We start from the raw sequence: 26,779 nt of genomic DNA on the forward strand, positions 1-26,779 counted from the left end.
TGTGGACCTTCACACACGCCCCCAGGTCAAGAAGCTTCATGGAAAGAGGCTCTTCTGGGGGTGTGGGGACAGGGAGACCCAGGGCCCCAAACCTGCTGTGGCCACCAGTGGAGGAAAGGAAGTGCCCTGCCTAGGGATGGCTTTGAGGCAAGGGAGGCATATCTGGGGTCAGGGCTGAGGTGTCCATGGGCCAGAATGTGGGCTCCAGCAGTGGATGCAATGTGCTTATTACTGCCAGCCTCCCACAGCCACCCCAGGAGGGCCCCGACCCAGACCCAGGAGAGAGAGGGAAGCAGATCCTCTGGAAGGAATGGAAAGGTTAAAACCAAAACCAGAGGGGCTGGGGGACAGACAGCTGTGCCTGGGTGAGAGGCGGAATGAGGGGCTGAGATCGCAGCCGAGGGAACACAGGTGCAGCCAGGGCCGCACCACGGGGGGCAGCCCTGGGCGCACCACTGGGAAGGTCCAGGGCTGGGCTGGCAGGCCAGCATTCCACACCGGGTGAGCTGCTTGTGAGCAGTCTGACCTGGGGCAAGCCCGTATCCTCCTGCAGCCTCACACTTCTTGTCTGTAAAATGGGAAACAGATACCCTAGAACAATGTTTTCTAACTTTTAACAACAACCACAGAAAACTTCTGTGAGTTAAATCGCTAATAGAGTTATAAAACAAGACCCAGGGCAGCTGTTCCGGTAGAGCAGAGGTAAGACGACGCTGGGGGGCTGAGTCCCACCCATGTGGCCTCCAACCCTCCTTTGACACAGACCTTTGGAGCTCTGCCTGGAGACCCCAGAGCCAGATACTCCCCAGGGCTACTCCACCACTAACACAATGACCCAGCAGAAGCAGGGACGGAAGAAAAGGAGCAAAGCTGGGCTTCCCACACTGCAGGCCACTCTCTACCGTCCTGCCTCCCGGCTGCCCTCTACTTGCAGTGACAAGTGGGATGGCACTCCCATTTGTCATCAAAAACCACACCCAACATGATGGCATCTCTGAGCGCCCAGGTGAATTATATGCAGGGGCCACTGTGGCTGGGTAGTTGGAGCAATCTGGCACCTGGCTTGTAGATGGTGGTCAACTTTTCCCCTGTTTATCCAACAAGATCTAGCCACCAAGATGACTGCGATATGATGTGCTACCCTACCCTGCTCCTGCACTGGCCTGGATGGGTTGCTAGAAAGTTCTGTCCTCCACCCCCACCCCGCCCCTGTCACCCCTGGCTCAAGACTACCAAAAGAGATTCAAAGTGATTCTCTACATAAGAGTCTACCAAGGAAAGAATGGCTAGTCCAAACACCCACAGTTCGGAGGTGGGGAGACAGGCCCTCTCCTCATGCTGCACTGCTCCTGGAATAACCCCTTCCTTCTGGGAGCAGCCCAGACCAGTAACCTACGGGGGACAAGCAGGCCTGTCCGCTCAAAACAGCTGGCTCAGCTCTGGTCACATCTGGCCTGGACTCTGTCTCCTCGGCTTCTGCTGTCCCTGCGTCAGCCATGTGTCAGCTGGAAGCTTCCGCCCTGGGACTGACCACCCCTCTCAAGGGGAACAAGGTCGTGCCCCAGCAGTTGCCGGGCTGGAAGCAGACAGGTCAGGGGCCTCATTCCTTCAACAAGCACCTCAGGGCCACCACAGTGAGCCCCAGCTATGTGCTAGGGTGTTCAGGAGAAACCAGGCTCATGGAAGCCTGCCCTTAGGCAGCTGGAGGACCAGCCAGAGAGTCGAGTCTTCAATTCATATTTTTTAAAAATTGGAAGCCATTCAAGATAATCAAGACGTCCTGATCCCAAATGACAATGAGATCACCCTGGGCTGAGAAAACAGACAGTGCAGCACAGAAGCTGAAAAGCGTGAGCTCTGCAGTCAGATGCCAGGCTCACAGCCTGGGCCTATCAATTACGGCTGTACCTTTGGGCACAGTAACTAACCGCTCTCAGGCCTCAGTTTCCTTACTTATAAATCGAGGTGGTGACAGGACCTATTGGGGAAGATTAAAGGAGATCTCAATGCAAGGGTGCAGCATCATGCTTGGCACTCAGCTGGCACTCCATAAGCATCTGTCATCCTCATCCTCACCGTTATCACCATCAATGGCTAGGAGGCAATCGAGAGACAGTAGGGACTCATCGAGAAGTGACCCCATAAGAGAAACCCGTACTGTCCCCCTTCTGAAGCATCAAGAACCAGGTAAGAAGAGATACCTTGGGTTCCCTGTCCCTATTCTGCTGACCACTTCAGAAAGCTCCTGTCAGTGCTGATGACCGTCAGGACAAATTTAACCTGACCAGGGCCATGGGATACCCTGAGTCAACCAGGGCCTTAACGGGGCAGATGGAATCTGTGGCCCTTAAACTGACCACAGCCCCCTCAGCCCCCTCCTGCCCCCCACTCTACCGTCAGCCTGCTGGCTGGAATGCAGCGGCCCCTGTGCCAAAAGGCCCAGGCCAGACAGGAGGCCAGGAGGCACAGGTGGTTCTCAGAGGAGATCCCTGGGCTCCAGAAAGCATTTCCCCCACAGGCGCAACACAACTGAGGCTTGTTGTCGGTCAAGGCGCCTTTGCTTGTCTGGGCCGCAGCCCAGACAGGGAGGCGGCTGGGGCAGGCCAGGGGACTCAGAGCTCATTTCGGGGGAGGGGTGGTGGGCAGCAGCAAGGTCTCCTGGCACCACCTTCCTCCTTCCCTGGGTTTCTCACTGTGTCCAGCACAGCAGCCTGAGGGAGGCTGGGGAGGCACTTTTCACTACCCGGCAAATATAGCCATGGGCGGGGGGAGAAGGATGAAAGGTTTGGGGGTTTTTTAATTTGGTTTTGGGGTATTTAGGTGGTTTGAAAAAATAATAAAAAGAACTTGTTTGTGCAATCCAATTAATTTCAAACCCAGGATTCAGATCATAAACAGCCATCAGAGATCCCGCAGCACCTCACACCTATTATGCCTCTTCTGAGACTTGAAGTCCCGGTGGAGCCAGAGTTGTCCCAAGAGGCCTGGTGGGAATTAGTCTGCTTCTTGGTGATGGTGGAAAGGATGGGGCACAAGCATGGCTTCAGTCAGCCTGACCACAAAATTCTGGGGCCTCCCACTCCCCAGGTCCCCACAGACCCGTGCAGTCCCGCGGGTCACGGGTCTGCATGGCTTTCCAAACGGAGGCTTGACGCCAGAGGCTGCCAGAACCCACTTCTTCCTGAGAACCATGTTCTCTGGCCCCAGGCCTGGCCAAGGTCTCCTGAGATGGGCCGAGGGGATTCCAACGATGATCTTAACTTGCCTGTCTCCTTCATTAATTCCAGAAACGGAGCCCCACCCACAGGTCCCTCTGCCCCATCGTCTCCCTTCTCCTGGGCCCCAGAGCCCTGACGCCAGGCCCTCTGGCCCTAGAGAAGAGGGGAGGGACTCTTCTCACCAGGCCTCTGACGTGTAAGGGGTCTTTCACTGAGGAGTTTGGGTGGTGCTGGGCCTGGGAACCCCTTCCCGAGGCAATTGCCTGTCCTGCCCACTTCCTCAAGGTCAGCCCCACCATCCCCCCACATCCTCAGTCCTTGCTTTGGAACAGGTTTGTTCTGGTCACTTTTTTGTTATTCAGTTTTGAAAACTATAAAAACTATGGGCCTCTCTCCGGAAAAACCTTAGGATACTAACAAGGCTGGTTGGAAGTTTCCTTTCTTTCCCACTGAGCCACTTGGAATGGAATCGAACCTCTCAGAAGAGTGAAAAGACGAGACACACAAACCTGCAAACACACTCGGCAGGGGTGGGTTCCCGACTCACTGGCTGGGTGGCCCAGCCCACTTCAGACTCCCGTTGCTACACAGCACCTGTGCCAAGTGCTGGACCCTGCTGGACGCTGCGGACTTGAGGTATCTTCAAGAAAGTTTCCAGAGAAAACCAACTTCCCATCCACCTCCCCATCTCCCTCTGAGTAAAAGCCAAGGAGTTGAGACCCTGATGATAAACCCCCTCAGAACCCTCAGGTCAGCTGCCACTTCACAGGCCTGGGCCCTCCGCCAACTCACCAGCACCCGCCCTCACTCAGGGTCTACATTCTCCCCTGGGGCCACACCCACCCTCATCTTTCAGAAAACGGGTCCTTGCACTCCACCACCGGTGGGAAAGGCTGGGGAAGATAATCTAGAGAATAAAAGGATTTCAAGAAACATGGTGATTGCCAGGAACTCAGTAACCAGGTTCCTGGGTCCTCTTCCGTGCTCTGGGGAAAAGGGAACAAGGGCCCAGTGGCTTTAGGAATCCACACACGTGCACACCCACTCATGCTGAGATGCCTTCTTGAGGTGACTCTGTACCAGGAGAAGTAGTGACACCAACACAGAGTACGGTGGTGAAAGGCAGGGTCCTGTGTGGGTCATCTCGGGAGAGGCTGTTCGTGCTTAGGGGCAGGGCGCCCAGAGAGCAGGGAACCTGCTTGCCACCTGACACACACAGAAGCACGGGCTCTGCAACAGGTGAAGGTACACACTGAGCTAGGAAGAGAAGGGCACAGGACCTATGCCAGAAAAAAGAAAAGAAAAGAAAAGAAAGAAAAGAAAAGAAAAGAAAAGAAAAGAAAAGGAGAAGAGAAGAAAAAAGAAAAGAGAAAGAGAACAAGAAAAGAAAAAAAGAAAAGAGCAGAAAAGAGCACTGGCTATCTATCACTCAGCCAGTTTTCATGTGGTGCTAATTGTTTCCTCTGATCATCTCTTCTCCTTTTCTCAGGGAAGTAAAATTGCACAAAGGTAAACTTTTCCCTCTTTACGGGGAGGGATGGGGTAAAAAGGAGGAAAGAGGCAGATGAAAGAAGCCGCCTCTACAGGTACTCGGTAAACTCAAACTGCAGGTTCAGTCACTGGGGAGGTACCAGGCTGAAGAACGAAGAGTGGGATTGGGTCTCCACCGGGAGTTGGGCCTACACCCACAGAAAGACATCCTGTGTATTTCAAGTCCCAGGGACCTCAGGGAGGTTGAGCTAAGTGGGGATTTGTGGTGAAAGGAAAGGATGGTTTGTATGAGAGAAAGCAAACACTCCAGGACCTTGATGAAACCCAGCAAGCACTGATTCTAAATGAGATTCTGTAACCCTGCTCCTGGAACCCCAGTCATGGGAGCGTTTCTTAAAGCCGACATCACCTAAGATGATATTCCACAGACAGGACCAGGACGCCCTTTGCCTAGATCGAAGTTCGTATGCACCCAGCTCAGTTAAAGGCCAGTCCCCCCAGCCCTTCCCTGGCCCCACAGGTGAAATCTGGTGCATGCTGGGAAACAACAGTTGTGGACCCGCTGCATTGCACCTGAATCTCCCCATTTGGTGCTTTCAGCACAAACTTTAAAATAGTCTCCCAAGGAGGCAGGGTTTCTGATCAACATTTTTACTGTCTGTCAAAATTCCTCAGTCTTACTCCAGAAGCGAGCCCCCCACCCTGCCCACCCCCACCAGGGCTTCAACGAATGAGGGAGCACCTCCGAGCACCCTCCCACTGGCCCATCTCCCTCTCTCTACCTGGCTCCATACTCTCCTTTAAGTTCTTGGGTGCTCTGCAAGGTTACCAAGGGCAACTCCTGACTCTTCCCCCAACTAAATATAATTATACTTTAAAAGGGAAAAAGACAGTCCAGAGAACCCCCAGAGAGGCCTGCTGCACTCTTCCCCCTTGTAATGAGCTCAATAATGAAATGCCCTGCACTCCAATTAGTAAGAAATGCTCATTTTCTCCAGCTGAACACCCCCCATAGACGTATCTAATTTGTTTCCACGATTCCATCTCTTTCCTCCACCAAGTCTGCATTTAAAGGTTACGATCTGTTGGTGCTGCCCAGGCCCGGCAGGATAGCCTGGGGAGCACCAGTGTTTTCTTAAGAGTCCTGGCGTGACCATCCTTGACACCCCTTCCCTCCACTATCTCATCCATACACATAAGCTCTGACTCTTTCGGGTTACGAGCTGTCCACAGAATGGAAGAGAAGGGTGGGGAGACACAGCATTTAGACAAATTAAGGGAAAAGAACAGTAGAAGGAAAAGGGGAGGCGCTGAGTATTGCTGGGAGTGCCTATTTCTCAATGAGAGAAATGTTCTCGGCCCCAGAGTGGCCCGAAGCAGGAGCTGCTCCTTACTGGTAGGCCGCTTTGGGGTGCAGGCCCCTCAGAGGCCCTGGGGCTCTGGCTTCTTCTCCCTCGTCAGGCCCAGCAGGGTGACTGGCACGGGTTCCTGAGACAGTCTGGAGGGCGCCAAAAGCAGCACAGAGGACGGCTGTGCTCCGGGAGCCTGGCGGAATGCCTCTCCAGGGCCACCTCATCTCAGTGGCCAGCCTGCGTCTCTGCCTTCTGATCACATGGCAAGTGAAGACACGGTTCCTTTCTGACAACCTGATGCCTCGGAGGAGGGCCTCACTCCTGGCACCACACCGGATGCCGGGACCATGGCCTGGCCGCGGGCGGCAGTAGGCAGATCACCACCAGCTCCTTGCCTCGGGAGTACCCCTGGGTTTCCCTCTCCCCAGAAGCAGAGCCACAGCCAGGTTGATGCTCCGAATCTCCCCGTCCTCAAGTCATGCATATGCATCTTCTCTCTCAGCAAGACTAGGGGCCCAGCATGCGTAAGGGCGATTTCGCTCAGCTCCGGGCAGGAGTCTACACGGCAGCGAGGCGGATGGTAAAGGCAGAGGTCATCCTGTTGGACAGTCCCTAGTGGGTCTACCTGCGATGAGGCCCCAGTCCTCCACACTGGGGAAAATGCCTCCCATTCTGTCCCTAGTTTCTAGGGACTCTTCTCTCAGCTGCTGGAGAGAAGCATCAGAGGTTTGCCGACACTCCTCCAGGCTCGTGCCTCTTTTCTCTGGTTCTGTTCTCTCCTGACCCTTACCAGTTGTTGGGTTGTCATAGGCAGCAGACTGGTGCTCCCCCAGCACCCCTCCCGTCTGTCCCCACCCCCGCTGAACCCCTGCAGACAAGGCCCTGCCCTGGCTCCCTGAAGCTCACAATCTGTGCTCCTGCCAGACTCAGTCACCAGAGGGGTGGAACTCACTTCAAGCTGGCAGCCCTGTGTGGTAGAACTGACCGCCCCTCCTGAAGGGGTGGGGGTGGGGGCCAGCAAGCGTGTGCCTGTGCATCCCAAGGTGCTCTTGTTTTCTGGGCACCCCGCATGGTCCGTGACAGACGCACGGACGGGGGAACCCTCTGCCAGCCAGAATTGGCATCTCACACTACCTCTCAAATCTGCCACTAGCCTCCAGGGCCGAAGACCCTCCAAGAAGAAGAGGCCCCGCAAGACAAAGACCACAGCCACCCCCCACCCCCCAGCCTGGCCTCCCAGCCCGACACAGGCCCGCATTAAAATCAACACTCCGTGAACACACAAAACTGACAGGGCAGAGGGGGAGCACACACCAGATACAAAGATTGGGTTCTCGGGAGACGCGGCCTGTCGGTCTCCCATGTTAGCTCCAAGTGACTAAGCGCAGGGTGGGAAATAACGCCGTCGTGGCGGCCAAAGCTCCCGCCTGGGCTCCAGGTTCGGCAGCCTTTTCACAGGGAAGATGCCTCTGTCTGGAAAAAAATGTGAGCATTGTGTGGGGACCATTAATGCATGCGCCTCTGCGCATTCCTTCGAGAAGAAGCAGCACACCAGCCCCTGAGCCCCCAGCCCTGTGCCCCAGCAATTGTGCAGGCCTGCAGCACACTGCACATGCCACCTGGTCCTTCCCCCCAGGCCCCCAGCTCCATGAGTGGTGGGAAGGGGCCCGCCAAACACCCTGGCTTCATTGTGCCCCAGAAAGAGGGGACTAATTACTCGCCTACACTCCGGAGCGCCCAGCCAGGGAGAAAACAGAGGCCAGTGGGGTGGAGAGGGTGGGAAATGGAGGGGGGGCGTTGAAGAAGGGAGAGAGAAAGCCACAGGATACATTTCAAAGTTTCTCTAGCAATTTGGGGGTGGAGGAAAGAAAGCCCAGTCCTGATGTGAAATCATACAGAGGTCAGGGCTGGGTCTCCCACCCTTGTGAGAAAGTGGTGAATCGGGGACGGTTTATCAAACAATCATTTTTTTCTTTTGAAACCAGGAGGCAGCAGCTTGGACAATTCTGCAGATGTGCTTGATGAGTTAGGGACAAAAATGGCCCTTTTCTGCCCCCCTCCTCCCCTCCTTCTGTAAGGGCTCCCATAGGGGGTTGCTTCTCCCTCCACTGCCTCCAGGACCCTCCCCTCCCTTCTTCAGTGGTCAGCTGAGACCCCCACCCACTGCTTGCCTTTGTACTCTTGGCCTTTGGACATACTGACAGGGGCCTTTATGAGACCCCAATCAAGACCCCCATGTCACAGGTACCTAGTAGAGACACCAGACCTTTTCAAACAAGGGACAACAAGGAAAATCGGCTGGCCCATTGTCTCTCCTCTGTGCTAAGTGAGATGAAAGGGGCCCGCGGCCCCTTCCCTAGAGCCCGCCTGCCAATCACCTCTAGTTATTAAGGTCACAATGTGTAAATTCTTTTGACCTGCACCTAATCAAAGATTCACCGGCCCTTTCAAATCCGAATGGGGAGGAGGGGAGAGATTCCCTCCCATAAACCCAGCAAACTCTCCCTCAATAAAATTTCTCTCTCTGATTCCTTCTCTGCTTCCCATCTCCACCCCCTCGCTTCTCCTTACTCCGCCCTCCTCACCACTGGCTTCAAACACAAATGACAAGCCCCATGGAATTACTACCCCAAAAAACCCAAGGAGGATTTGAAAGTTTCTATTTAATTTTCTTTAAAGAAAAAGTTCTCAGACAGGGACAGTTGCCCAAGCAAGCCCAGAACCCGAGGGGCCCCTGGGGCTCTGGTGCCACGTCCCTCCAAACGGCCACGTGGTCAGCTGGCTTTTTTCTCTCTCCTAAATTGGCCTCTCTTGATTTCCCTGATACCACTCTGCACAGAGAAAATTACAAGGATTAATGCTACTACCTCACTTGGCATCTCTAGATCAGCGGCTGACCCTCCACAACCCAGTGTACCCTAAGTGATTTTGTGAGCAGAGGGGGAAAAAATTACCAAGCCCAAAGTGGGCAACCCTCAAGAAAAAAAAAATAACCATAGGGTAGAGCAATAGAGAACAAGAGCCAGAGGGAGGAACTTGAGAGAGAGCAAAACTTGGAATTTATTGTAGTTTGAAAAGTACATAATGTTTAAATCAAGCAAGGAGAATAAAATGCTTGCAAATTTCCATGCATCACTATCAAGGCTGTGACTTCTACTTTATCTCTTACCATCACTTAGAATAAGGAAGAGATCTAACAAAGCAAGCTAGTGATAAGTGAATGTATGGAAATTGCCCAAAATCTAGTCTTACTGGATGCTCTGCTCTCTTTGATGGTACTTTCTGCCTCTTGGTTTCTCCTTGCCCGGATGTCTTTCTTTCTTTCTGAGCTTTCCTTTGGTGCTAATCCCTCATGTTATTTCAACTACTGTCTCCGTACTGATGCCTTCCACATCTTGACCCCAGGTCTGAGCTCCAGGCCACCTCCCTGGCTATCTCTGGCCATGGCTACCTGACTGTGCCATCCCCTACTCAAGTCAACATGTCTCAAACAGAACTCCGCCTTCTTGAAGCCAGGGGCCCCTTTGACCCTCGGGCTCCTGGAGGAGCTCACGCGGGTCTCCGCCCCTCTACCCCAAATGCAGTCATGACTGCCCACAGGCTGTGTCCTCTGCTTCTCCTGAACCCAGGGCATCCTCCCACGGTCCGAGGAACCCAGACCCTGACTGCTAACAAAGTGTACTCCCAGAAGAGCATACGAACAGCCTCAGTCTATCCCCCTTCAAAGTATCCCCTACATTGTGCCACCAGCTAAATCTTTCAGTGGCTTCAATCTGGCCAAAAATATTCTATGGTTTCCTATCATCCTCGAGTTAAATTCAAACTTTGCTCTTCAAAGCTCTTTCTAAACCAGGCTCCAAACTTCCGCTCCGGCCTCCTTGCCTACCACGTCGTTACACAAACCTTCCTCCCCAGGCAGCCAAACTTGTCTGCCTTGAACGCCCGAACTGACACCTAGCTTCCCATCCCTTATGTCTTTGTTCATATCTGTCCCCTTACCTCAAACTTTCTTATGCAACTTAAGGAGTGCCATCCTTGAAGTCCCACTTCAAATTCCATGTCACCTAAGAAGCTCCTCTGATATAACAAAAATGGTTACTGCTTTCCTCTGATTCCCTGTCAAAAACCTTGAGAGTTGATGGCTCTCACACTGCACATACAGTGGAATAAATCTGAGGACATGCAGACTGATTGGACTGTAAGCCCCTGGATGGTAAAAACGGTCTCTTGTGTTACTTCATATTCCCCACGAGACCTTGCACAGTATAGCATTCTTGACGCATCTGTAAGGCAGGCACTCAGGAATATGCATTACACGCAGAAAAATGTTTCTGGGTGTACATTGCCTTTTTAGACAAATTCCAATATTTTAACTGAGTTCTGTCCCCACAAAATGTCCCAAGTGTGAAACTGCATTTAATGCTGCAAAAGTAAACGTAAGGAAGGATCTTTTCAGGGTGACAGAAATATGCTAAAGTGGATTGTGGTCATGGTTACAGAGCTCTGTAAATTTGCTAAAAATCATAGAATTGTGCACTTAAATTGTACACTTAAAGTGAGTGAATTTTATGATATATAAATTATACTTCAATAAAACTGTGTAAAGTAAAAAAGTAAATGTAGATGCATGCATCCTTAATTTAAATAACTGTAAAGGAAAGAGGAATGATTCTCCATACACCTGCCTAATACTAAAATAGACATTTAAATGCAATTTATGTTTTTTCTAATTATAAAAATAAGCTCATTATAAAAAAGTTTAAATACCAAAAAAGTAAAAAGAAAGTAAATGTCAGAGAAATCCACCACATAAGAAATAACTCTAATGAGACAGTCAAATAAATGACTCATGCTGTGACCCTTTTTCACTTAATGAAGTTATAACATCTTTTGGGATCAATTAACACATCTATATCATTCCTTTAATGACTATGTAGGACTCTGTTGAATGAATATACCATAAAATATTTAACCAGACCCCTATTAATGGATATATAGGTGTTCTTAATACAAGTCTTTATAAGTACATCTTGTATACTTGTCTGGTTATTGCCTTAAGATAAATTCCTAGAAATAAAATTTATATATCAAAAGGTTTTCACATTTTTATTCTGATACTCACTGGCAAACTAATGCAAGTGTAAAACCCTAACTTCTCCTCTCCTTCTTCCTGCAGAGAGCCCACCTTTACTGCCTGCAAAGAAGGATTTCCCTGGCCACTGACCTCTAACAAGTGGAAGAATCCTTTGAACAGCTTATATTTTTGTGTTAATTTTTTTTGTTTTGATTCTCAACCACAGCTCACCCTGGATACTAGTGAGATTCAAATTGGTCAGGAAAGTAGAGGGCTTCAAACACATCAACTCACATGTCCCTCTCTTTGCCAAATGTTACAAGTCTCCCCCTCATGCCCAGCTGACCCTTCTCGTGGGTTATTTACCATAGGACCCCACCCCAATCACTCACTCAGTCTCCTCCCATTCAGGCCCGGGAAGAAAGAGGCCCAGGCTTTACCAGGACAGCTAATGCTACAGCTGCAACAAGACAGAAAATGACTGGAGAAAATGCTGGCCTATAAGAGTAGAATCCTCAGGAGAAAGAGAGGCAATGGGTCATGTACTCTGAACTGCACCCTCTCCGCAGCCCTGCAGGCCACTGCGCAGTGAGTTCAGGGTGAGAAGCATGTGCTAAGTGATGGCCATTGAATGTGGACAGCATCCTAAGAGGGAGACTGTGCTCCTGAGACTCCAGAACCTGGACCACGCACCAAAGGACTGCCCCAGGGCAAGACTCACACTAATCTCTTTCAAAATCCTCCAATCAATGAAGAAGGGAGGGAGGGACACCCATGGTGGCCATGGCAGAAAGGGGTTCATTTCAGTTTACCCCGCAGACCTCAGCCTTTCCTTCCCTGTGTGTTCAGCCAGTGCACGTCACATGTGCAACAGAGCCACACTAAAGGAGCACATTTATGCTTGAAAAGCTCTTCCTTCTAGCTTTTGTGTCTTCCTATCTAGTCCAGCTCCTACAAAGAAGTCGGTCAGAAGCTGGTCAGAAGCTGGTCACCTGACCACTTACTATGCCAGCATAATGAAAGTGGTGGCCATCCCCTACCTATCCCCACCTCCATCACCACCAGAAGCAACATAGACGTAAATGTGTCCAGCCTGTGAGCAGAAAGTCACACCTCTCTAGATGGGGCCAGTGAAGCCTGGAAAATTGAGAATGGAAAAAGGCCTGCTGGTCCCACATTCTGCTTCATCAAGCCTACCCACAGTGTTGAGAGGATCGGAGAAAGCATATGATGAAGAGCCTTGGCTGTAATGCCTTCAGTAAGCAGGCAAGTTCCTGCCTCCCGATGCAAGCTCTCCAGCCTGTATGCAGAGGCTCCAGCCCCCAGGGCCGCTGTGCACGTTTTCTAAAGTGTACCGACTTTAGAGGGGGCTGCTGTTTCCAGCCTGCTGCGAAAATCAAAACACTACACCGTGACCACCATGGCCCTTGTTCCAGAAGCTGGATTATGGCTGTGCTGTAGTAAGGAGCAGGGGAGGAGACAGCAGGACAAGCTGAGCAGGGCCAGAGACAAATCTGAACAGAAGAATGTGGAAAGGGTACAAGTGGGGGTGGGGGTCACGGCCAAAAATGATTTATAATTATTTTAATCTCCTAAAAGGTTCACTCTCATTATTGTAATTCCCATTTGCAAATTAAGACCCTGCTGAAGATTTTGGATGTTATCACATCCCAACTGGCACTCCACCTGCCCCTCCTATACTTTTTTGTTCCCCATCCATGTTTTAAATTTGCATTGCAAACTATGAAAAAGGAAAGCTTCTGCAGAAAGCAATTTCCTGGGCCAGCAGCTCTTGGACTAATATTCCCTTTGCAGTTACCATGGCTTCTGTATGCACGTCCTCCCCTCCCGCCTCCCTCCTATGCCAGCAACTTCTGCTTGAGCCAAGTCTGTCTGACAGGGCACTACAGGCCATGTTACAAACTACCTGCTGTGAAAATGCCCTGGCCAGAGAGAGGAGCACAAGTCAGTTGGGAAAAGGGGCAAGATCCTGGGTAGTCAGCTTAATAGGCAACCCCAGGGGCATGGGGGTAGCACTCAGGTACATAACTCTCATAGAAGATGGCAAATAAAAACCTGCTCCCCAAAGTTCTCGATCTGCAACTTTAAGAGTCCTGTTCAAAAAGCTGCTGGAGAGAGACACAAGGGTTAGCCCCTGTCCAATCCACAAAGCCAAAGATCTTTCAGTGTGAAGAAGAGCAAAATACATTTGCTGGCTTGCTGAGGCATAAATGCACCCTTTGTGGCCATCACACATAGAAACTCTGGTCAGCACAGCAGAATTCAGCATCAGCGCTGACCTCTGTGATGCACAGCATCTGCACAGCTAGCTGCCCACACCACTGGGGTCAACACACGCTACTGGTGGTGGCACACGCGGACGTCTATTCTCTTTCTCGGTGTGAGGAAAACATTCCAGCTCTGGGGTTCCAATCTCCTAACCCCCCCAGATGGAACTACAATAAAGAAACTTACTGAGACTCACTGATACAGGGGTCATGGGCAGCAGAATTCCTGTTCCTAGGTCTTAATCCCATGACCGATACAGCCATGCATGACTGTCCTGAACGTGGAGAAGAAATACAGCTGGCACTATGGACTGCCATCTAGTGATCCAGGGACAAGGATGCTCACGGGTGGAAAGGGGGAAGCACATTTTCTTTCTTTCTTTCTTTTTTTTTTTTAAGATTTGATTTTATTTTTAGAGAGATGAAGGTAGGGAGAAAGAAAGGGAGAGAAACGTCAATGTGCAGACACCCCCTGAATGCCTCCCACCAGGGACCTGGCCCACAACCCAGGCACGCACCCCAACCAGGAACCCAACCCTCAACCCCCTAGTTCACAGGGGGTCACTCAATTCACTGAGCCACACCAGCCAGGGCAGGAAGCACATTTTCAAAAAATCTGGCTTGAAATAAATAGAAAAACAAGGAATTTAAGATGACTCCAGAATAAAATACTGAAATCTGCCCCAAACTGCCTGACAGCCACCTATTTGCAGGAGGATAGGGTGACCCTCCTACCTCAGATGTGACCCCCCCAATACACAAATGTATATTCATGCTACTGACCAGCCACATCCCCATCACTGCCTTTTTCACTCAGGTCCACCCAGCCCCCAGTCAACTTACAAGAATAAGTTCCGTTGGCTCAAGAAACTAAAACCACAGACACTTCATGAAGATCCCTCTTCTGACTGGTCTGAGTACCACAGCTAACAGGTGGGGAAACCTTAAATATACGAGCTTTGTCATGACAGGGCCACTGGCACGGATCGGTGCCGTAAGTCAGACAGGACTAGAAGTTTCCGCCCCGCCACCAGGTTCCTCTTTAGCCTTCACAGATCAAACTCAAGCCGATGCAGGCAGCAGAGATCAGTTCGTCTCCAAGCCAAAGGTCTTCACAGTGAGGGACCAAAGCCGCCCTGGCCGGGCCTCTGCCGGCCCGTGTCCCAGATTAATCACCACCAGGCAGGGCCCGGACACCGGGCTGCAATCTGAGCCCGGCAGCACCTGCACGGGGTCACCCTGGCCCCTCCTGCACTCCCCTTGGGCGGGACTCCAGGGCATGAGGGTGTCCACCTGTTGACTAGATTACCTGGAACGGGAGGGCAGGACACTCGGCCATTTTCAATCCTGCACGTAAGTCAGAAACTGTATGAGTGGATAGTGAAGGAAGGAGGAAAGAGGCAGTGACTCAAGCAGTGAAGTCAAGGCTCCAAGAGAAAGACTATTCCGAGCCCCTGAAGAGGAGGAGGAAAAGGCCCAAAGCCCCTCTCTGGAAAGGAAAGCTAGCTCCAGACCAGCAGTGGGGGAACTAAGCCCTCAGAGGTCATGAACTATGAGGTGCTCTGTGAGTGTCTTGGCATACTTTCTCACCATCTACAGATCTACAGACAGCTGATGAGGAGGAGAGAGAGCAGGGCAGGGGTATCTTTTCAAAACACCCCCAAATGCTGCCAGATATGCTAGTGTAAAAGAAGCTTAGAAAACAGATCCATTCTGTTGGCATTCTTGAACGCCACGACCTTCAGTGACCACCTACATCAGCCCGCTCTTTCAGACACCGTCCACTCAGAGCTGGCAACTAGGTGTGGTGTGTGTGCGCACAGCTATCTGGCCTAGAATGCACTTTCCAGGGCCAAGGACCCTATTATACTGTAAATTCCTCACAGATAGTAATCTCTTTCATATTGTTGCTTCTGTAAGTGGAGTAGGAGGAAGTATTCTTGAGGCTCAAAAAAGAAAAAAAAATCAGAAGGAGGAAGATAAGCATGAAGACCGTATCTCAGAACGATCTGTCCCAGGCCCTGACCTGTGCAACGCGGAGAAGCCACTCGTGGATGCCCCCTTTCCCGCAGGCTCCGTGGCCCCAGGAGTCAGTGTCAGACTGAAGTGTGCGTCCCTTGAAAGAGCAGAGAAAAGCACGGGCCAGATAAGAGGACAGGAGCTCCTGTGCAGTGCCTGCATTCGGGGAGGAACACCCACATCCTGACTGCTGCACCTTGTACCTCCAGAGCTCCATCTCCAGGAGTTCCCTTTGAACTCCAGCTGCAACCGGAGTTAGGACAGAGCAGTGGCTACAATCACACACTTGCTTGGAAGACGGGGCGGGGGGGGGGGGGGGGGGGGCACATGTGACAGGCCATGAAAGGTCCCTGCCTATAAAACAGACTGGAAAACAAACCCTTAATTTAAATGTTAATGAAAGTGCTGTGGAGACATCAGAGGCTTCCCGGCTGCTCAGAGAACAGCTACACCAGCCACAGAATTTATGGCTCCCCTTCACCCTCCCGCCTCCCTCTCTGCCTCATCACCCACTGAAGTTTAAAGAGTAAAAAAAAAAAACAACTAATTTTAACATTAACTCCATGCTTCCACCTTGGGATGTGATTGCTAAATTATCTGTAGGCAGAACAGTGATCAAAGGTGGAAAAACACAGGCACGGCGCACACACAACCCAGAAAAGTCAGCCACAGCTGTGGCAGGAAAACGATCTTCTCTCTCTCCCCTGCACGACAGAGGAAGAGAAGAAATCGCAGTGCGGGCGGGGATTGGAGCGGGAAGAAGGGAAAGAAAGCTCTGACCCCTCCACTGTGCTCCGTTCCCCCATCTGAGAACTTAGCACACAGGTTACCCATTTGATTAGTCTGTCTCTGACCATGGTCTCATCAGACCATGCTGTCTAGTTCACTGCTGTTTCCCCAGGGTCTAGCACATAGTAACGCTTAAGTACCTGGGCAGAGACAGAGAGAGAAGTGCGGCAGCCAGCAGGTGGGAGAGAGACGGAGACGGGGAAAGAAGTGAGACACTGCGACTGAGGGGCAGAAATGTACCCATCCGCAGGGGCAGGGTCTCTGTGCATGCGCTCTGTCTCCAGCCTTCTACAGCAGCCTCTGTTTCTGTCTGTGGTATTTTATTTGTCAGCTCTTGACAACAGAGCCAACCTTGCTGGCCAGGGAAAAAGTCACTCCCACAAATGGGTTCTGGGCCAGCCAGGACTGGTTGGGGTGCTGGTCTTAGGCCAGCAGCTCAGCACATGAGCCTCCCCGTGCCCATCCTGCCCTGGCTAGTGGCAGAGAGCCAGAGTCTTGAGGAAATGAAACCCACCCCTGTCCCTGTGGCATTTCGTCCTTGCTACTGAGGGACATACCCACCAGAGAGGCTTGGCTTAGCACAGGCAATGAACTCTAGGGTGGAGGGCACTGCCCTGAGACTCAGCAGGACCAGACTCTGATTCAACTGTATCCCCACACTGATCATTTTCCAATTTTCGGTCATTTCAGGCTGGACCAATGGGCCCACCTAGCATTACCCAGAGCTTCTTTCTTTCTCCAGGTATCATGCCTCCCCTTCCGGCCATGCCAGCCTCTGGCCCCTCCGTGGTGCCTCTGCACCTCTGACCCTCTCATCCAGAGGCACCACATGCAGGAAACTCCCTCCCGTGTGCTCTACAGCCTGGCAAAGGGGAACGCTGGGCCAGTTCTTGCCTTAGCAAGGTATCTTTTCCCTAGACAGGCCCCAGCGGAAGCAAGCTTCCCTCTTGTCCCAGCCCTGGAAAGGGAGAACAGGGAGGTCTTCGAGTTGGCCAGGGGCCAAGTCATCAGGAGACCCAGCAACAAATATGAGGTCTGACAAAGTCATCCAATGGAATATTCTTTCAGGTTATCAAGGTCAGGGATCCTCTTCAGGACCCAGCTCTCTACTGCCAGTCAGAAAAAGCAAAACTCAGAGGCACAACCTTTCCTTTTGATTCGTCTCCTCCTCAAAGCCCCGAGTGAGTTATGCAGCCTAGGGCCAAAGGATTGCTGAACCACTGGGAACCAAAAGATTCCAAACCAAAAGTTGGCTGCTTCTTTTTCCAATCTTTCAAACCTCTCTGTCAGGGAAAACTCCAGATGCAATTACTTTTCACTAAAGAAAGGTGCATTTCAACAGGCTAGTGAATATGCATCTACCCCCCACACAACACACAGCAAACCCTGTAGCCACTGGAACAAACACCCTGCTCTCCCAAGAAACCCACCCCCTTACCAAACAGTACACAGTGCCTGCTCTCCGTCCAGATTCTCCCTCACCTCTGGGAGAAGTGGAGCAAGAAGGGGCAGCTGCTCTGTCAAAACCCCCCAGAGGCCACAACTCACTTTACAAATTTGAATCGGTACATTTCATGCAGACTTGGACTAATCCCCCAAAAAACAAACAGGCCACCACAGTGAGCAAAGTAACACAAAATTATATTGTATATTTAATAACACAGCTAAGTCAAGTTTCTACACCTATACCACTCATATATTTCCCTAATGACAGAAACAAGAGAGAAGGGATTAAAACCCAAGTGTCCTGGGAAGCCGTCCTGACCACACTCGCTCTCACGATAGCAAGAGTTGTTCTGGGGTGGGGGGCGGATTCTGTCGAGCACCTCCTTTCTCCTGAGGGTAATAACTATGGTGTCTGCAGAGGAAGGAGAAGCTGTGGGTTCCTCTCTCCTTCCCTCCCAGGCAAGCAGGGCAAGCAGGCCTACACATTAATTTCACCATCAGGACCCCCACGGCTGGCTGGCTCGGAAGGGACCCTGCAGACTGAAGATCTACAAGGACCCGCACTCCCGGACTGGGGCAGGCATTTACAGCTACCTGAGTGAGCCCACCCCTCTCTCTCTCTACTCTGGCCCCGGTTCCCACAGAGCCCTTAGAGGGCCACAGCTACTATCCAAGATGTGCTAGTGGTAAACGCATGGCGATGACCTGGGGCCTGCCTCGTAGTCCTCCCTGAGCCCATAGGACATGGGTGGACTATGACAGGCTGCAGACCGGAGCACCAACTGCTGCCTCTTCCACCCCACCCCCCACGTGCCCTACCTTGAGCTTCTCTAAGCCTCGATTTCTCCCTCTTCCCGGAATGGCACCCTTCTTCCCCCTCAAAGACAGCCTAGTTTCAGGCACTTAGTATCACGTGGCGACCATCACAATTATGTACCCGTCTTATCCCCACCTACGAACAGGACCTCTGGGGGAGCTGCCTCACAGCACATGTCCGGTCAGTGCACAGGAAGTGGGGAGAAAAGGGAGAAGGAAAGGAAAAGATGAAAAGCAGAAGGGAGTGAAAGTAAGTCTTTAACAGTTCTGCATTTTCTCATTCTTGAGGATTTACTAACTTTATTCAGCTGGCAATAATTTTAGATGGCAACAAAACATACTGGACATTTTAAAAACTCAGCTTTTCCGTGTTACTCATGGAACAGTGCTCAGAATCCAATGTGACCTCAGGAGGTTGGTCTGTGAGACCAGCTGGGCTGACGTACGCAGCCCCACAAACATGCCCGGACACTGCCCTGCCACCCAGGCAGGCCTCAGGAGCTCACTGCTGTTCCATCTGAACCCGCTGCTCATTAACAGTGCCAGGCCAGGCCTCCTCTGCAGGAGGAGGGCTTCATCTCCAAGTCATGCATCTCAGAAACAGAACCATTGCTATCAGAGCAAGAAGATGGGTAAGAGGCAGAGTAAAAGGCCCTTGCCTGCCACCCTGCTGTGGAGACAAGTGGTTTTCCTCCTGTGTTTTCTGAGTGCCTAAACACAGCTCGAAGCACACAACTGGTGTTAAGTATCATCTTCCATGACTGTTTACGAATCAAGAACTCAAGGTCATGGAGGGAAGGAAAGGTGACATCTGGACACAGGAAAGAGTACCTGCTTGCTTTCAGTCATGAGCACCTCAAAATAAGCCTAGGGCTTGAGGTTTCATGTTTCACACTACAAGTGTCTAAGTTAATACATAAGAAAAAAAGGCAGAAAAGCCCCAGCATCAGATAAATATGATAAATACCTCTGACATATTATTTGAAATTGCAGAAAGAGATGAATTAAGAGAAGCGATGTGCCAGATCTCCTAACTATCCAGGTTCCTTCTAACCGTATAAGGGAGCTGTGAGGGCGTGAGAAATTGTCAGGTCAATCACCCTGGCTGGTATGGCTCAGTGAATTGAGTGTTGGCCTGTGAACAAAACAGTTGCCAGTTCAAATCCCAGTCAGGGCACATGCCTGGGTTGCGGGCCAGGTCTCCGGTGGGGAGCACAGGAGAGACAATCACACATTGATATTTCTTTCCCTCTCTTTCTCCCTCCCTTCCCCTTTTTCTAAAAATAAATAAAATCTTTTTAAAAAGAAGGAGTCAGATAAACCAGGAGTCCCTGCCCTAGAGGAGGACAGCTGGGTGCCCTGACAGCATCCCCATGTTCTTCATGAGGCGTTCAGGGTCTCATCACATTAGTGACACTGATGACCACAGTCCATAGGAAGGTGGCAGGAAGGGGAACAGAAGGTAGCCATCAAGGGCAAGAATATTGCAGGAGGAAAGAGAGATTCCTGCTGAGTCCCCACCTCAAGAAGACTGCAAAAGAGCAATGTAACTCCACCAGGGCCAGCCAAAGCCTGGGGCAAGAGCTGAGACGTGAGGCCACGGAGCGAACGCTACAGAGAGGAGAGACTCCGGTGGGCATCGTATTACAGCCCTTTTAGCTTTGCAGAGTGTTTTCTCATTCATTACTGTATGTCACAGTCATGATAATCTAGAAGGGTCTATAAAGGAAAAATCTTTACATTTCATAGATGAGGAAACTGAGGCTCAGCGAAGGGGATGACTTACCTGAGGTCACTCTGTTGGCTGGTGGCAAAGCAGAACTCCAGTCTCCCAGAAGAGACCCCAAGGCTGGGAGGCAGTGCCTCCCAGATCAGGATAAATGGATAAGTTTGTTGAAAAATTCAAATCCATGGACAGAGAGAAGAAATTGATCTAACAATAAGATGAAAAGGCCCCTATCCCAGAATAGTTTTGGGTAAGAGAAAAAGGAGCAGAGATAACACCACCATATATTCTGGTCTCCCAGTGCAATGACAGAATCCCAAAAGCAAATGATTTTTTTCTAATAAAAAGTCACACAGCATTTATTGTCATCTGGTAATAACAAAAGGGTAATCAAAACAATATGAATAAATGTTCAAGGACTATCTGCAACAAAGAACACCTAAAGAACACAAATGGTATTGCTTCTCAACAGTTTCTCATGTTGTCAGTCATTTCTAGATGGAGACACTTTGGAGCAGAATAATATTATCTCCTTTTAGCATGCTCTGACCTAGTTGTTTTCTTGACTTTGTTTTAGAATGAATCTCTTCTGCACCAATGACACAGCCCTCTATCCATACACTCACTTGCTCATAAAGCCACACCTGAATCTGAGACCTGTCCTGCAAGTACCTGAAGATAAGGTTGATGGGCTGCACCATCACCTTCTGCACTCTTTGGCCTTGGCCACATACGCCATGGTGGAAGCTGACAAAAGACCACACTAACTGCCCTGGCTGGTGTGGCTCAGTGGATTGAGTGCCACCTGTGAACCAGGGGGTCACCAAATTGATTGCCAGTCAGGACACATACCTGGGTTGTGGGCCAGCTCCCCAGTGCGGGGTGTTCCAGAGGTAACCACACATTGATGTTTCTCTCCCACCCTTCTCCCTCCCTTCCCCTTTCCCTAAAAGTAAATAAATAAAATCTTTAAAAAAAAAGACCATACTAACCCACGCAATACCTCAAAATCTACTTCTGGAATTAAGCTACAAACTATTTTTAGAGTCCAAGATACCATCTGGAGTTAGGGGAAAGGTCATCTCAAATAACTCTGGGTGAGGAGCTGAACAGCCAGCCAACAGTGAGTGAAAGACTCATCCCAGGGTCAAGAAAGTACACCAAGAAGCCTCTGAAGGAGAATGTGAAGAAAATGTAAGACTCCGGTTTTCACCAAAGATGAAGTACATCAAGGACACAGCAGAGGGTCTGGCCCGGGGCTGCTGACTAATCGCTGTTAGCTGCTAGCAGCAGTAGCAGTCAGGGGGCATACTCGTAATAGAAAGCTAGGTCTTTCCTCAAAGCCAGTCTCCAAGTTGTAGCCAACCCCCCCCCGCCCCAAACTCTCTTAACTGTAATCTAAACTGCTACTTATTGGTGAGGGCAGGCTCTGTCCTCAACTTCTTATTGGCACCATCTTCAACAGCTGCTGTGCTCCATTCTGTTAACAGGTAACTGTGCACAGTCCAGAAGAGGCAGCTGGAGAAGAATATGGCGTGGGGGTGCTGGGAGAGTCTGTCTGTGTTCTTTGGCCTAAACGCACGGGCAGGGAGCATGCGGACCATCTCCAGCCCAGAAGAACTGCCCTCCACCACCCACCCCACCCCACCCCACCCCACCCCACCCTAGTCCCCTGAAGCCAGCAGACATCCACAGGGAACCACCAAGACAAAGTCACCAGGGCACCTGTCATCTCCCACAGACTGTCCCACCGTCCTTCAATCCTCACACAGATCCAGCCCACAGACCCCCAAAGCCGGGCTCGCTGGCTTACACAGGGGTAGCAGCATGAGGAAGAAACTGAGGAGCGGACGAAGCCGGCCGGCTCCGGTTTCCACCCTCAGCTCCCACACACTTAGGCCTCTCTCCTCCCCGCTGCTCTTTCCTTCCCGCTTCCCTAGGATCGCTGCAATGATTTGTTCCGAACAGCGACAGGTTTATAGGTTAGCTGACACCTCCGCTCTGTGGAATTTTAATTAACTTCTCCCATCGTCAATATGCTAAGGAATGGGGTCTCCATTCTCTGGGGTCAGCAATGTGTTTCAGGTCCTGCTATATCAGCCGTCAAATTGAAGAATTAATGACGTGGCTAATCGGCTCTAATTCTTTAGGAAGAAAAAAATTTGAAAGGGAATTGTGGAAGGGGGCTGGAGGAGGGGTGCAAGCTCCTTGGGGTGAAGAGGAGGAAAGGGGGCTGAGCAAAGGGGGGAACTGACTCTCTCGTAAAACAAATGACTGACTCAAACTCAGTTTTGGAGGGTGGTGGCCCTACAGCTTTTTCCCTCTGATCATCTGGATCAGGAGGGAGGGACAGAGGAAGCGGGTAAGACCCGAGGCGAACATGGTGGCAGAGCAGGTACAGGAGAGGGCATCAGTGCCCGCTGCTGGGGAGGAGAGGGGCTCTGCCCGAGTCCACGAGAGCCTAGAAAGCAGAAGTCAGGATAGATAAAGCTAGAGAAATACTGGTCAGGCCAAAGGGTAGGGTAGAGCCATCATCAAAAACCTGGCACTTCTGCTACGATGGTCAATAAATCTACTCCACATTTGGATGAAATGTCTTTAGATGAAAGCCCAACGGCCCACAGGCCTCGTGCCTCTCCTGATGCCTCAACTCTGTAAGGGCTTCTCCGGGAGACATTTTCCAAGGGGACACACCACTGATGTGAGACCTGTGAGAGCAGGCCGGCTGGCACTGTCACCTCCCAGAGGTGCTGAGAGGCCTCCGCTTTAGTAACAACCCAGAATGGCATCTATTCCAGACAGGACACTGTCGTCATAGCTGGACTCGGTTATGTTCTAACACAGCACCTTTTCCCTCACATTCCTGGGCCATATGGATGCTCAGGAAGCTGGCTCCTGGAAGGTTAGCTCAAGCCCACGCATATAGGCAGTGACCTGCAGACCTCAAGTCTCTGGAGGATTCCCAAAACCTCCAGGAGAGTAACCTAAAGCAACCTAGAACATACAGGTAGAAAGGAGATTTTCTAGCCCACCTGACCTTGTAAAATAAAAGCATTATTACACAGGACGGACATAAGCATATCCAAAAATATCTCCCTTACCTGAGTAACGGACTGATAGCAATGGACCAGACTCGGTCTTCAGTCTGGATGGTGTGTAAGCACTGCCCAAGCCGGCCTGAGGCCAAAGACCATACCTGGAAACAGGAGAGGAGATGCTCTCGTTGGCAGTGCCTGGATGGGCGTGGGAGGAAAGATGCACGGGGAGGGGGTGGTGATGGTGGTGGCGGCAGCAATGGAGAACCCTTTCTGTCCTGTATACACAGAGCATAGGGTACCAGCAGAGGGGCCTCTCGGCTTCTGGATAGCCTACCACCCAAATAGACCCTGGCTCCCAGTTTAACCACCCTCTTTCGCCTCCACCCGATGGCCCTTACTTCCCAACCGATTTTCTACCAGGGAATCAGAAGTTTCACATTCCTCAGCTGAGGCCTGACTAAGACAAGTGAGTGGTGGGGCTCACCTCTCTTAGCAACCTCCCCTTGTTTGTGGATTTTCCTTTCTCCTATCTTTCACCAAGATTTCACTTTGGGGAGATAGAGGGGAGGGGGGGAAGATCAAGGTGCAGTACGGGAGAAAAGAGATAGAATTAGAGAGAGGAGTGAAAAGAGAGATGCAAGAGAAGGAAAGAATGGAAGAAGAGAAACCTCGAAGTAGCAAGGTGGTGTGTTGTTGTTTGTTTGTTGACAATGCCCAGGGTCCAATGCTATTCATGTCGGCATGGAATTTAGCACCTAGTGTCACCAAAAGTAGCAGAAAAGCTTAACTCTTTTAAGCTTCCATATCTCCTACAGGTTAAAAATATTGCTTGGAGCACATTATCTGGTCCCTATCAGTCAGGAATGTACATTAGCAGCCACTCTGGGCTTAACTCTAATCAACACTCACAGAGCCCTCTCAGCAGTCAGTGCATTTAGAAATCTTCCATTAAGCACGAGGCCCCCCCACCTCACCCAACCCCAGATGACACACACAGGGATAGAAGCCTCTAACTAAACAGAAAGGAAACCTCAAATATACAGAGCTATCCCCAGACAGCAGCCAAGGAGGGACCCTGGGATGGCCGGATGGGTCAATGACCTCTCAGGGTCCCTGCAGTGCTATAAGGGGAACACATAGGTCAGTCAGCACCTTAGATGGAAGAACTTTCAGGAAACATTCCTTGAGTTTAATGGGTAAGGAATGGAGTGGGGGTAGTCCGGCCTCCTTGGGGTCACATGATATCTCTTCCCTATAAAAGGAGAAAGTGTTTCAGATTTTGTGTGCATGATGGGGGGAAGTGGGCATGAGTTACTTTTCTCAACAAAGGGAAAAGAAATAAATTTAACAAGAAGATCCTGAATGAGGAGGGGCAGAAAACAAAGGTAAATACCACACATTTCTCGGTGTGCCATGATTTTGGCTCACTCTTCTGGATCTACGGTCAGGCCACTTTGGTAGTAACTAGATGCGCTTCCAATGTCCTCTCTTAGACGGCCCCATATGGAAAGAGAGGTTTGCCTCTTCCCTGATGCAAGCCCCCTAGAAGGCATGCTCTTGCACGGCTGGTAGGAAAACACTAAGGACTCTGATTACAAAATCTACAGGGACAGCCTAGGCCTGAATTCACTGGTGTCTCCAGGACACAGGCCGGTGCACTCCCAGATCGTGCAAGCCGCAGAACAAGGCTCCTGGTCTCCAGGAGTGGCTCAGAGAGCACGTGGCCAATCCCGAGCATCATCTCAGGAATGCGGGCCTCCTGACCTGCCCCAGCAGTGCCCCATCCACCCGAAACATGAGTATGCCGAACATGCCTTCACCCTCAGTGGTCAAATACAAAGAAGACCCATCCCTGGAGATGTAACCCGGTGGGAGTGGACATTTATACAGTTCTTCTAAAAAGCAGTTGGCTATATGTACCAAGACCTTTAAAATCACCAAAGTCTTTGCACTGGCTGCTGTGGCTCAGTTGGTTGGGTGTCATCCTGAAAACCAAAGGTCACAGGTTTAATTTCCTGTCAGGGCACATGCCTGAGTTGTGGGCCAGGTTCCCAGTCGGGGCATGTGCAAAAGGTAACCGATGTTTCTTCCCTCTCTCCCTCCCTCCCCTCTTTCTAGAATCAATAAAAGAAAAAAAAACTTAAATCATCAAAGCCTTTAACTTAGTCATTCTATTGCTGAGACCCCATTTTGAGAAAATAATCCTAAATTGAAGAAAACTAAATGATGAAAATATTCCCTAGAGCCTGCAGTCGCAGAAAGGACTTTAGAACCAGACAAATCTGGGCTGAACCCTCTTTGTTACTTATCATCCCTGGTTTTACAGATGTTTCATAACTCCTTTGCCTCAGTTTCCTCACGTATAAAATGAAAACGAATACCTATCTTTCAGGGTTGCAGTGTGGAAAAGTGAAGATATGTATAAATTACCCAGCACAGTAGCAAAGAATTTGGTAGATATTAGGCATCAATAATAATGGTTCTTAATACTATAGGAAAAAAACTAGACACAAACATTACCAAGAGGAAAAACAGCAACTAAATTATGGCAAGTCCATTGTGAAGCTATTAAAGATGACACTAACAAATAATTTGAAATAATGATGGAAAACTTCATAAAATAAAGTCGATACAGCAATGTACACTGGACAGCTAAAATATATTACAAGCATATTATGCAACAGAAAATTATCCTAAAAGATAAAATGAGAAAGATAAATAAATGTAAAGGGCTTAGCATAGTGCCTGGTTACGTTGTATATGATTATAAATCAAACAAAGAAATGTATGCACTGAAAAATAACTAAAAGGAGAAAAAATAAGTTCAAATGCACCCTCTACAGAAAATCTCCCCTTCCAAGCCAGATGTGATCCCTCCACCCTCTGAACCTTCTGGCCTTTTCCCGGGAGCTTCACACCTCAGTCTCCAGCCATTTCCAGTCCCCTTCACAGTGCACGCAGGCCTCAGCTCCCCTTGAGGAGAGGGGCTGGATCTTCCTCCCCTTTGAAGAGCCCTGGGTGCCTTGCATAGGCACGTATCAGAATGAATGAAAGAACAGAGAAAAAGGAAGAAACCAAGGGATGGCCAGTTCCAGCCCAGGCCCACTGAGAACACAAGCCACCTTTCTGCCGCATCTCGGAACGGGGCTGGCCCCACTGAAGCCCAGAGAAGCAGCTCCAGCTAAGTCACAGTAAGTTTAAAACTAAAGTTTGGAGAGAGGAAGGAAGAGGGCTTTTGGGGAAGTCTCTTGCTCAGCAGTTTTACAAAGAAAATGTTTTCGTTTCCTTCACACCAATAAAACAAACCTCTTTTCTAAGACACAGTACATATTTGGGGAACTCCCTCAAAAAGAGGCTTTAGATATTTGAAGGCAAGCATGGTAGTTCTTACACAGGTTCATGTATATTAGAAGGCTGAAGTAGCAGCGGTAGAACTGCAAATGCCACCAAAAGAAAATGGAGAGTCAGTTATACAAGACTAACTAACATAGAAATGGGCCAGGAAGATGAAGGTGGAGAAAT

At 50.3% G+C, this 26,779-nt stretch overlaps 2 protein-coding genes and 1 long non-coding RNA gene across 5 annotated transcripts in view; all 3 read right to left on the minus strand.

Annotated features, from left to right (window-relative positions):
- The window catches only part of FBXW4 (F-box and WD repeat domain containing 4), a 73,205-nt gene that overhangs the window by 27,772 nt on the left and 18,654 nt on the right, over positions 1-26,779 (minus strand). For all 3 annotated transcript variants that reach the window (XM_036027186.1, XM_028512113.2, XM_036027187.1), the window contains exon 5: positions 23,321-23,415. In XM_036027186.1, coding sequence (XP_035883079.1) covers positions 23,321-23,415 — 95 coding nt within the window. The remainder of the gene's footprint in view (positions 1-23,320; positions 23,416-26,779) is intronic.
- Positions 762-15,505, minus strand: LOC118500891. Its single transcript, XR_004903473.1, has 3 exons — positions 15,163-15,505; positions 3,306-3,311; positions 762-773 (listed from the first exon to the last, which is right to left on the minus strand). It is a non-coding gene; the product is annotated as an uncharacterized LOC118500891 (long non-coding RNA).
- On the minus strand, positions 20,370-23,091 carry LOC118500486 (small nuclear ribonucleoprotein E-like). The gene is made up of 2 exons (XM_036025093.1): positions 23,079-23,091; positions 20,370-21,051 (listed from the first exon to the last, which is right to left on the minus strand). Exons 1-2 carry the CDS (start codon positions 23,089-23,091, stop codon positions 20,714-20,716), a joined length of 351 nt encoding a protein of 116 aa, XP_035880986.1. The 3' UTR covers positions 20,370-20,713.

This window comes from Phyllostomus discolor, chromosome 5 (assembly GCF_004126475.2).
Source record: "Phyllostomus discolor isolate MPI-MPIP mPhyDis1 chromosome 5, mPhyDis1.pri.v3, whole genome shotgun sequence".
NCBI lineage: Eukaryota > Metazoa > Chordata > Mammalia > Chiroptera > Phyllostomidae > Phyllostomus > Phyllostomus discolor.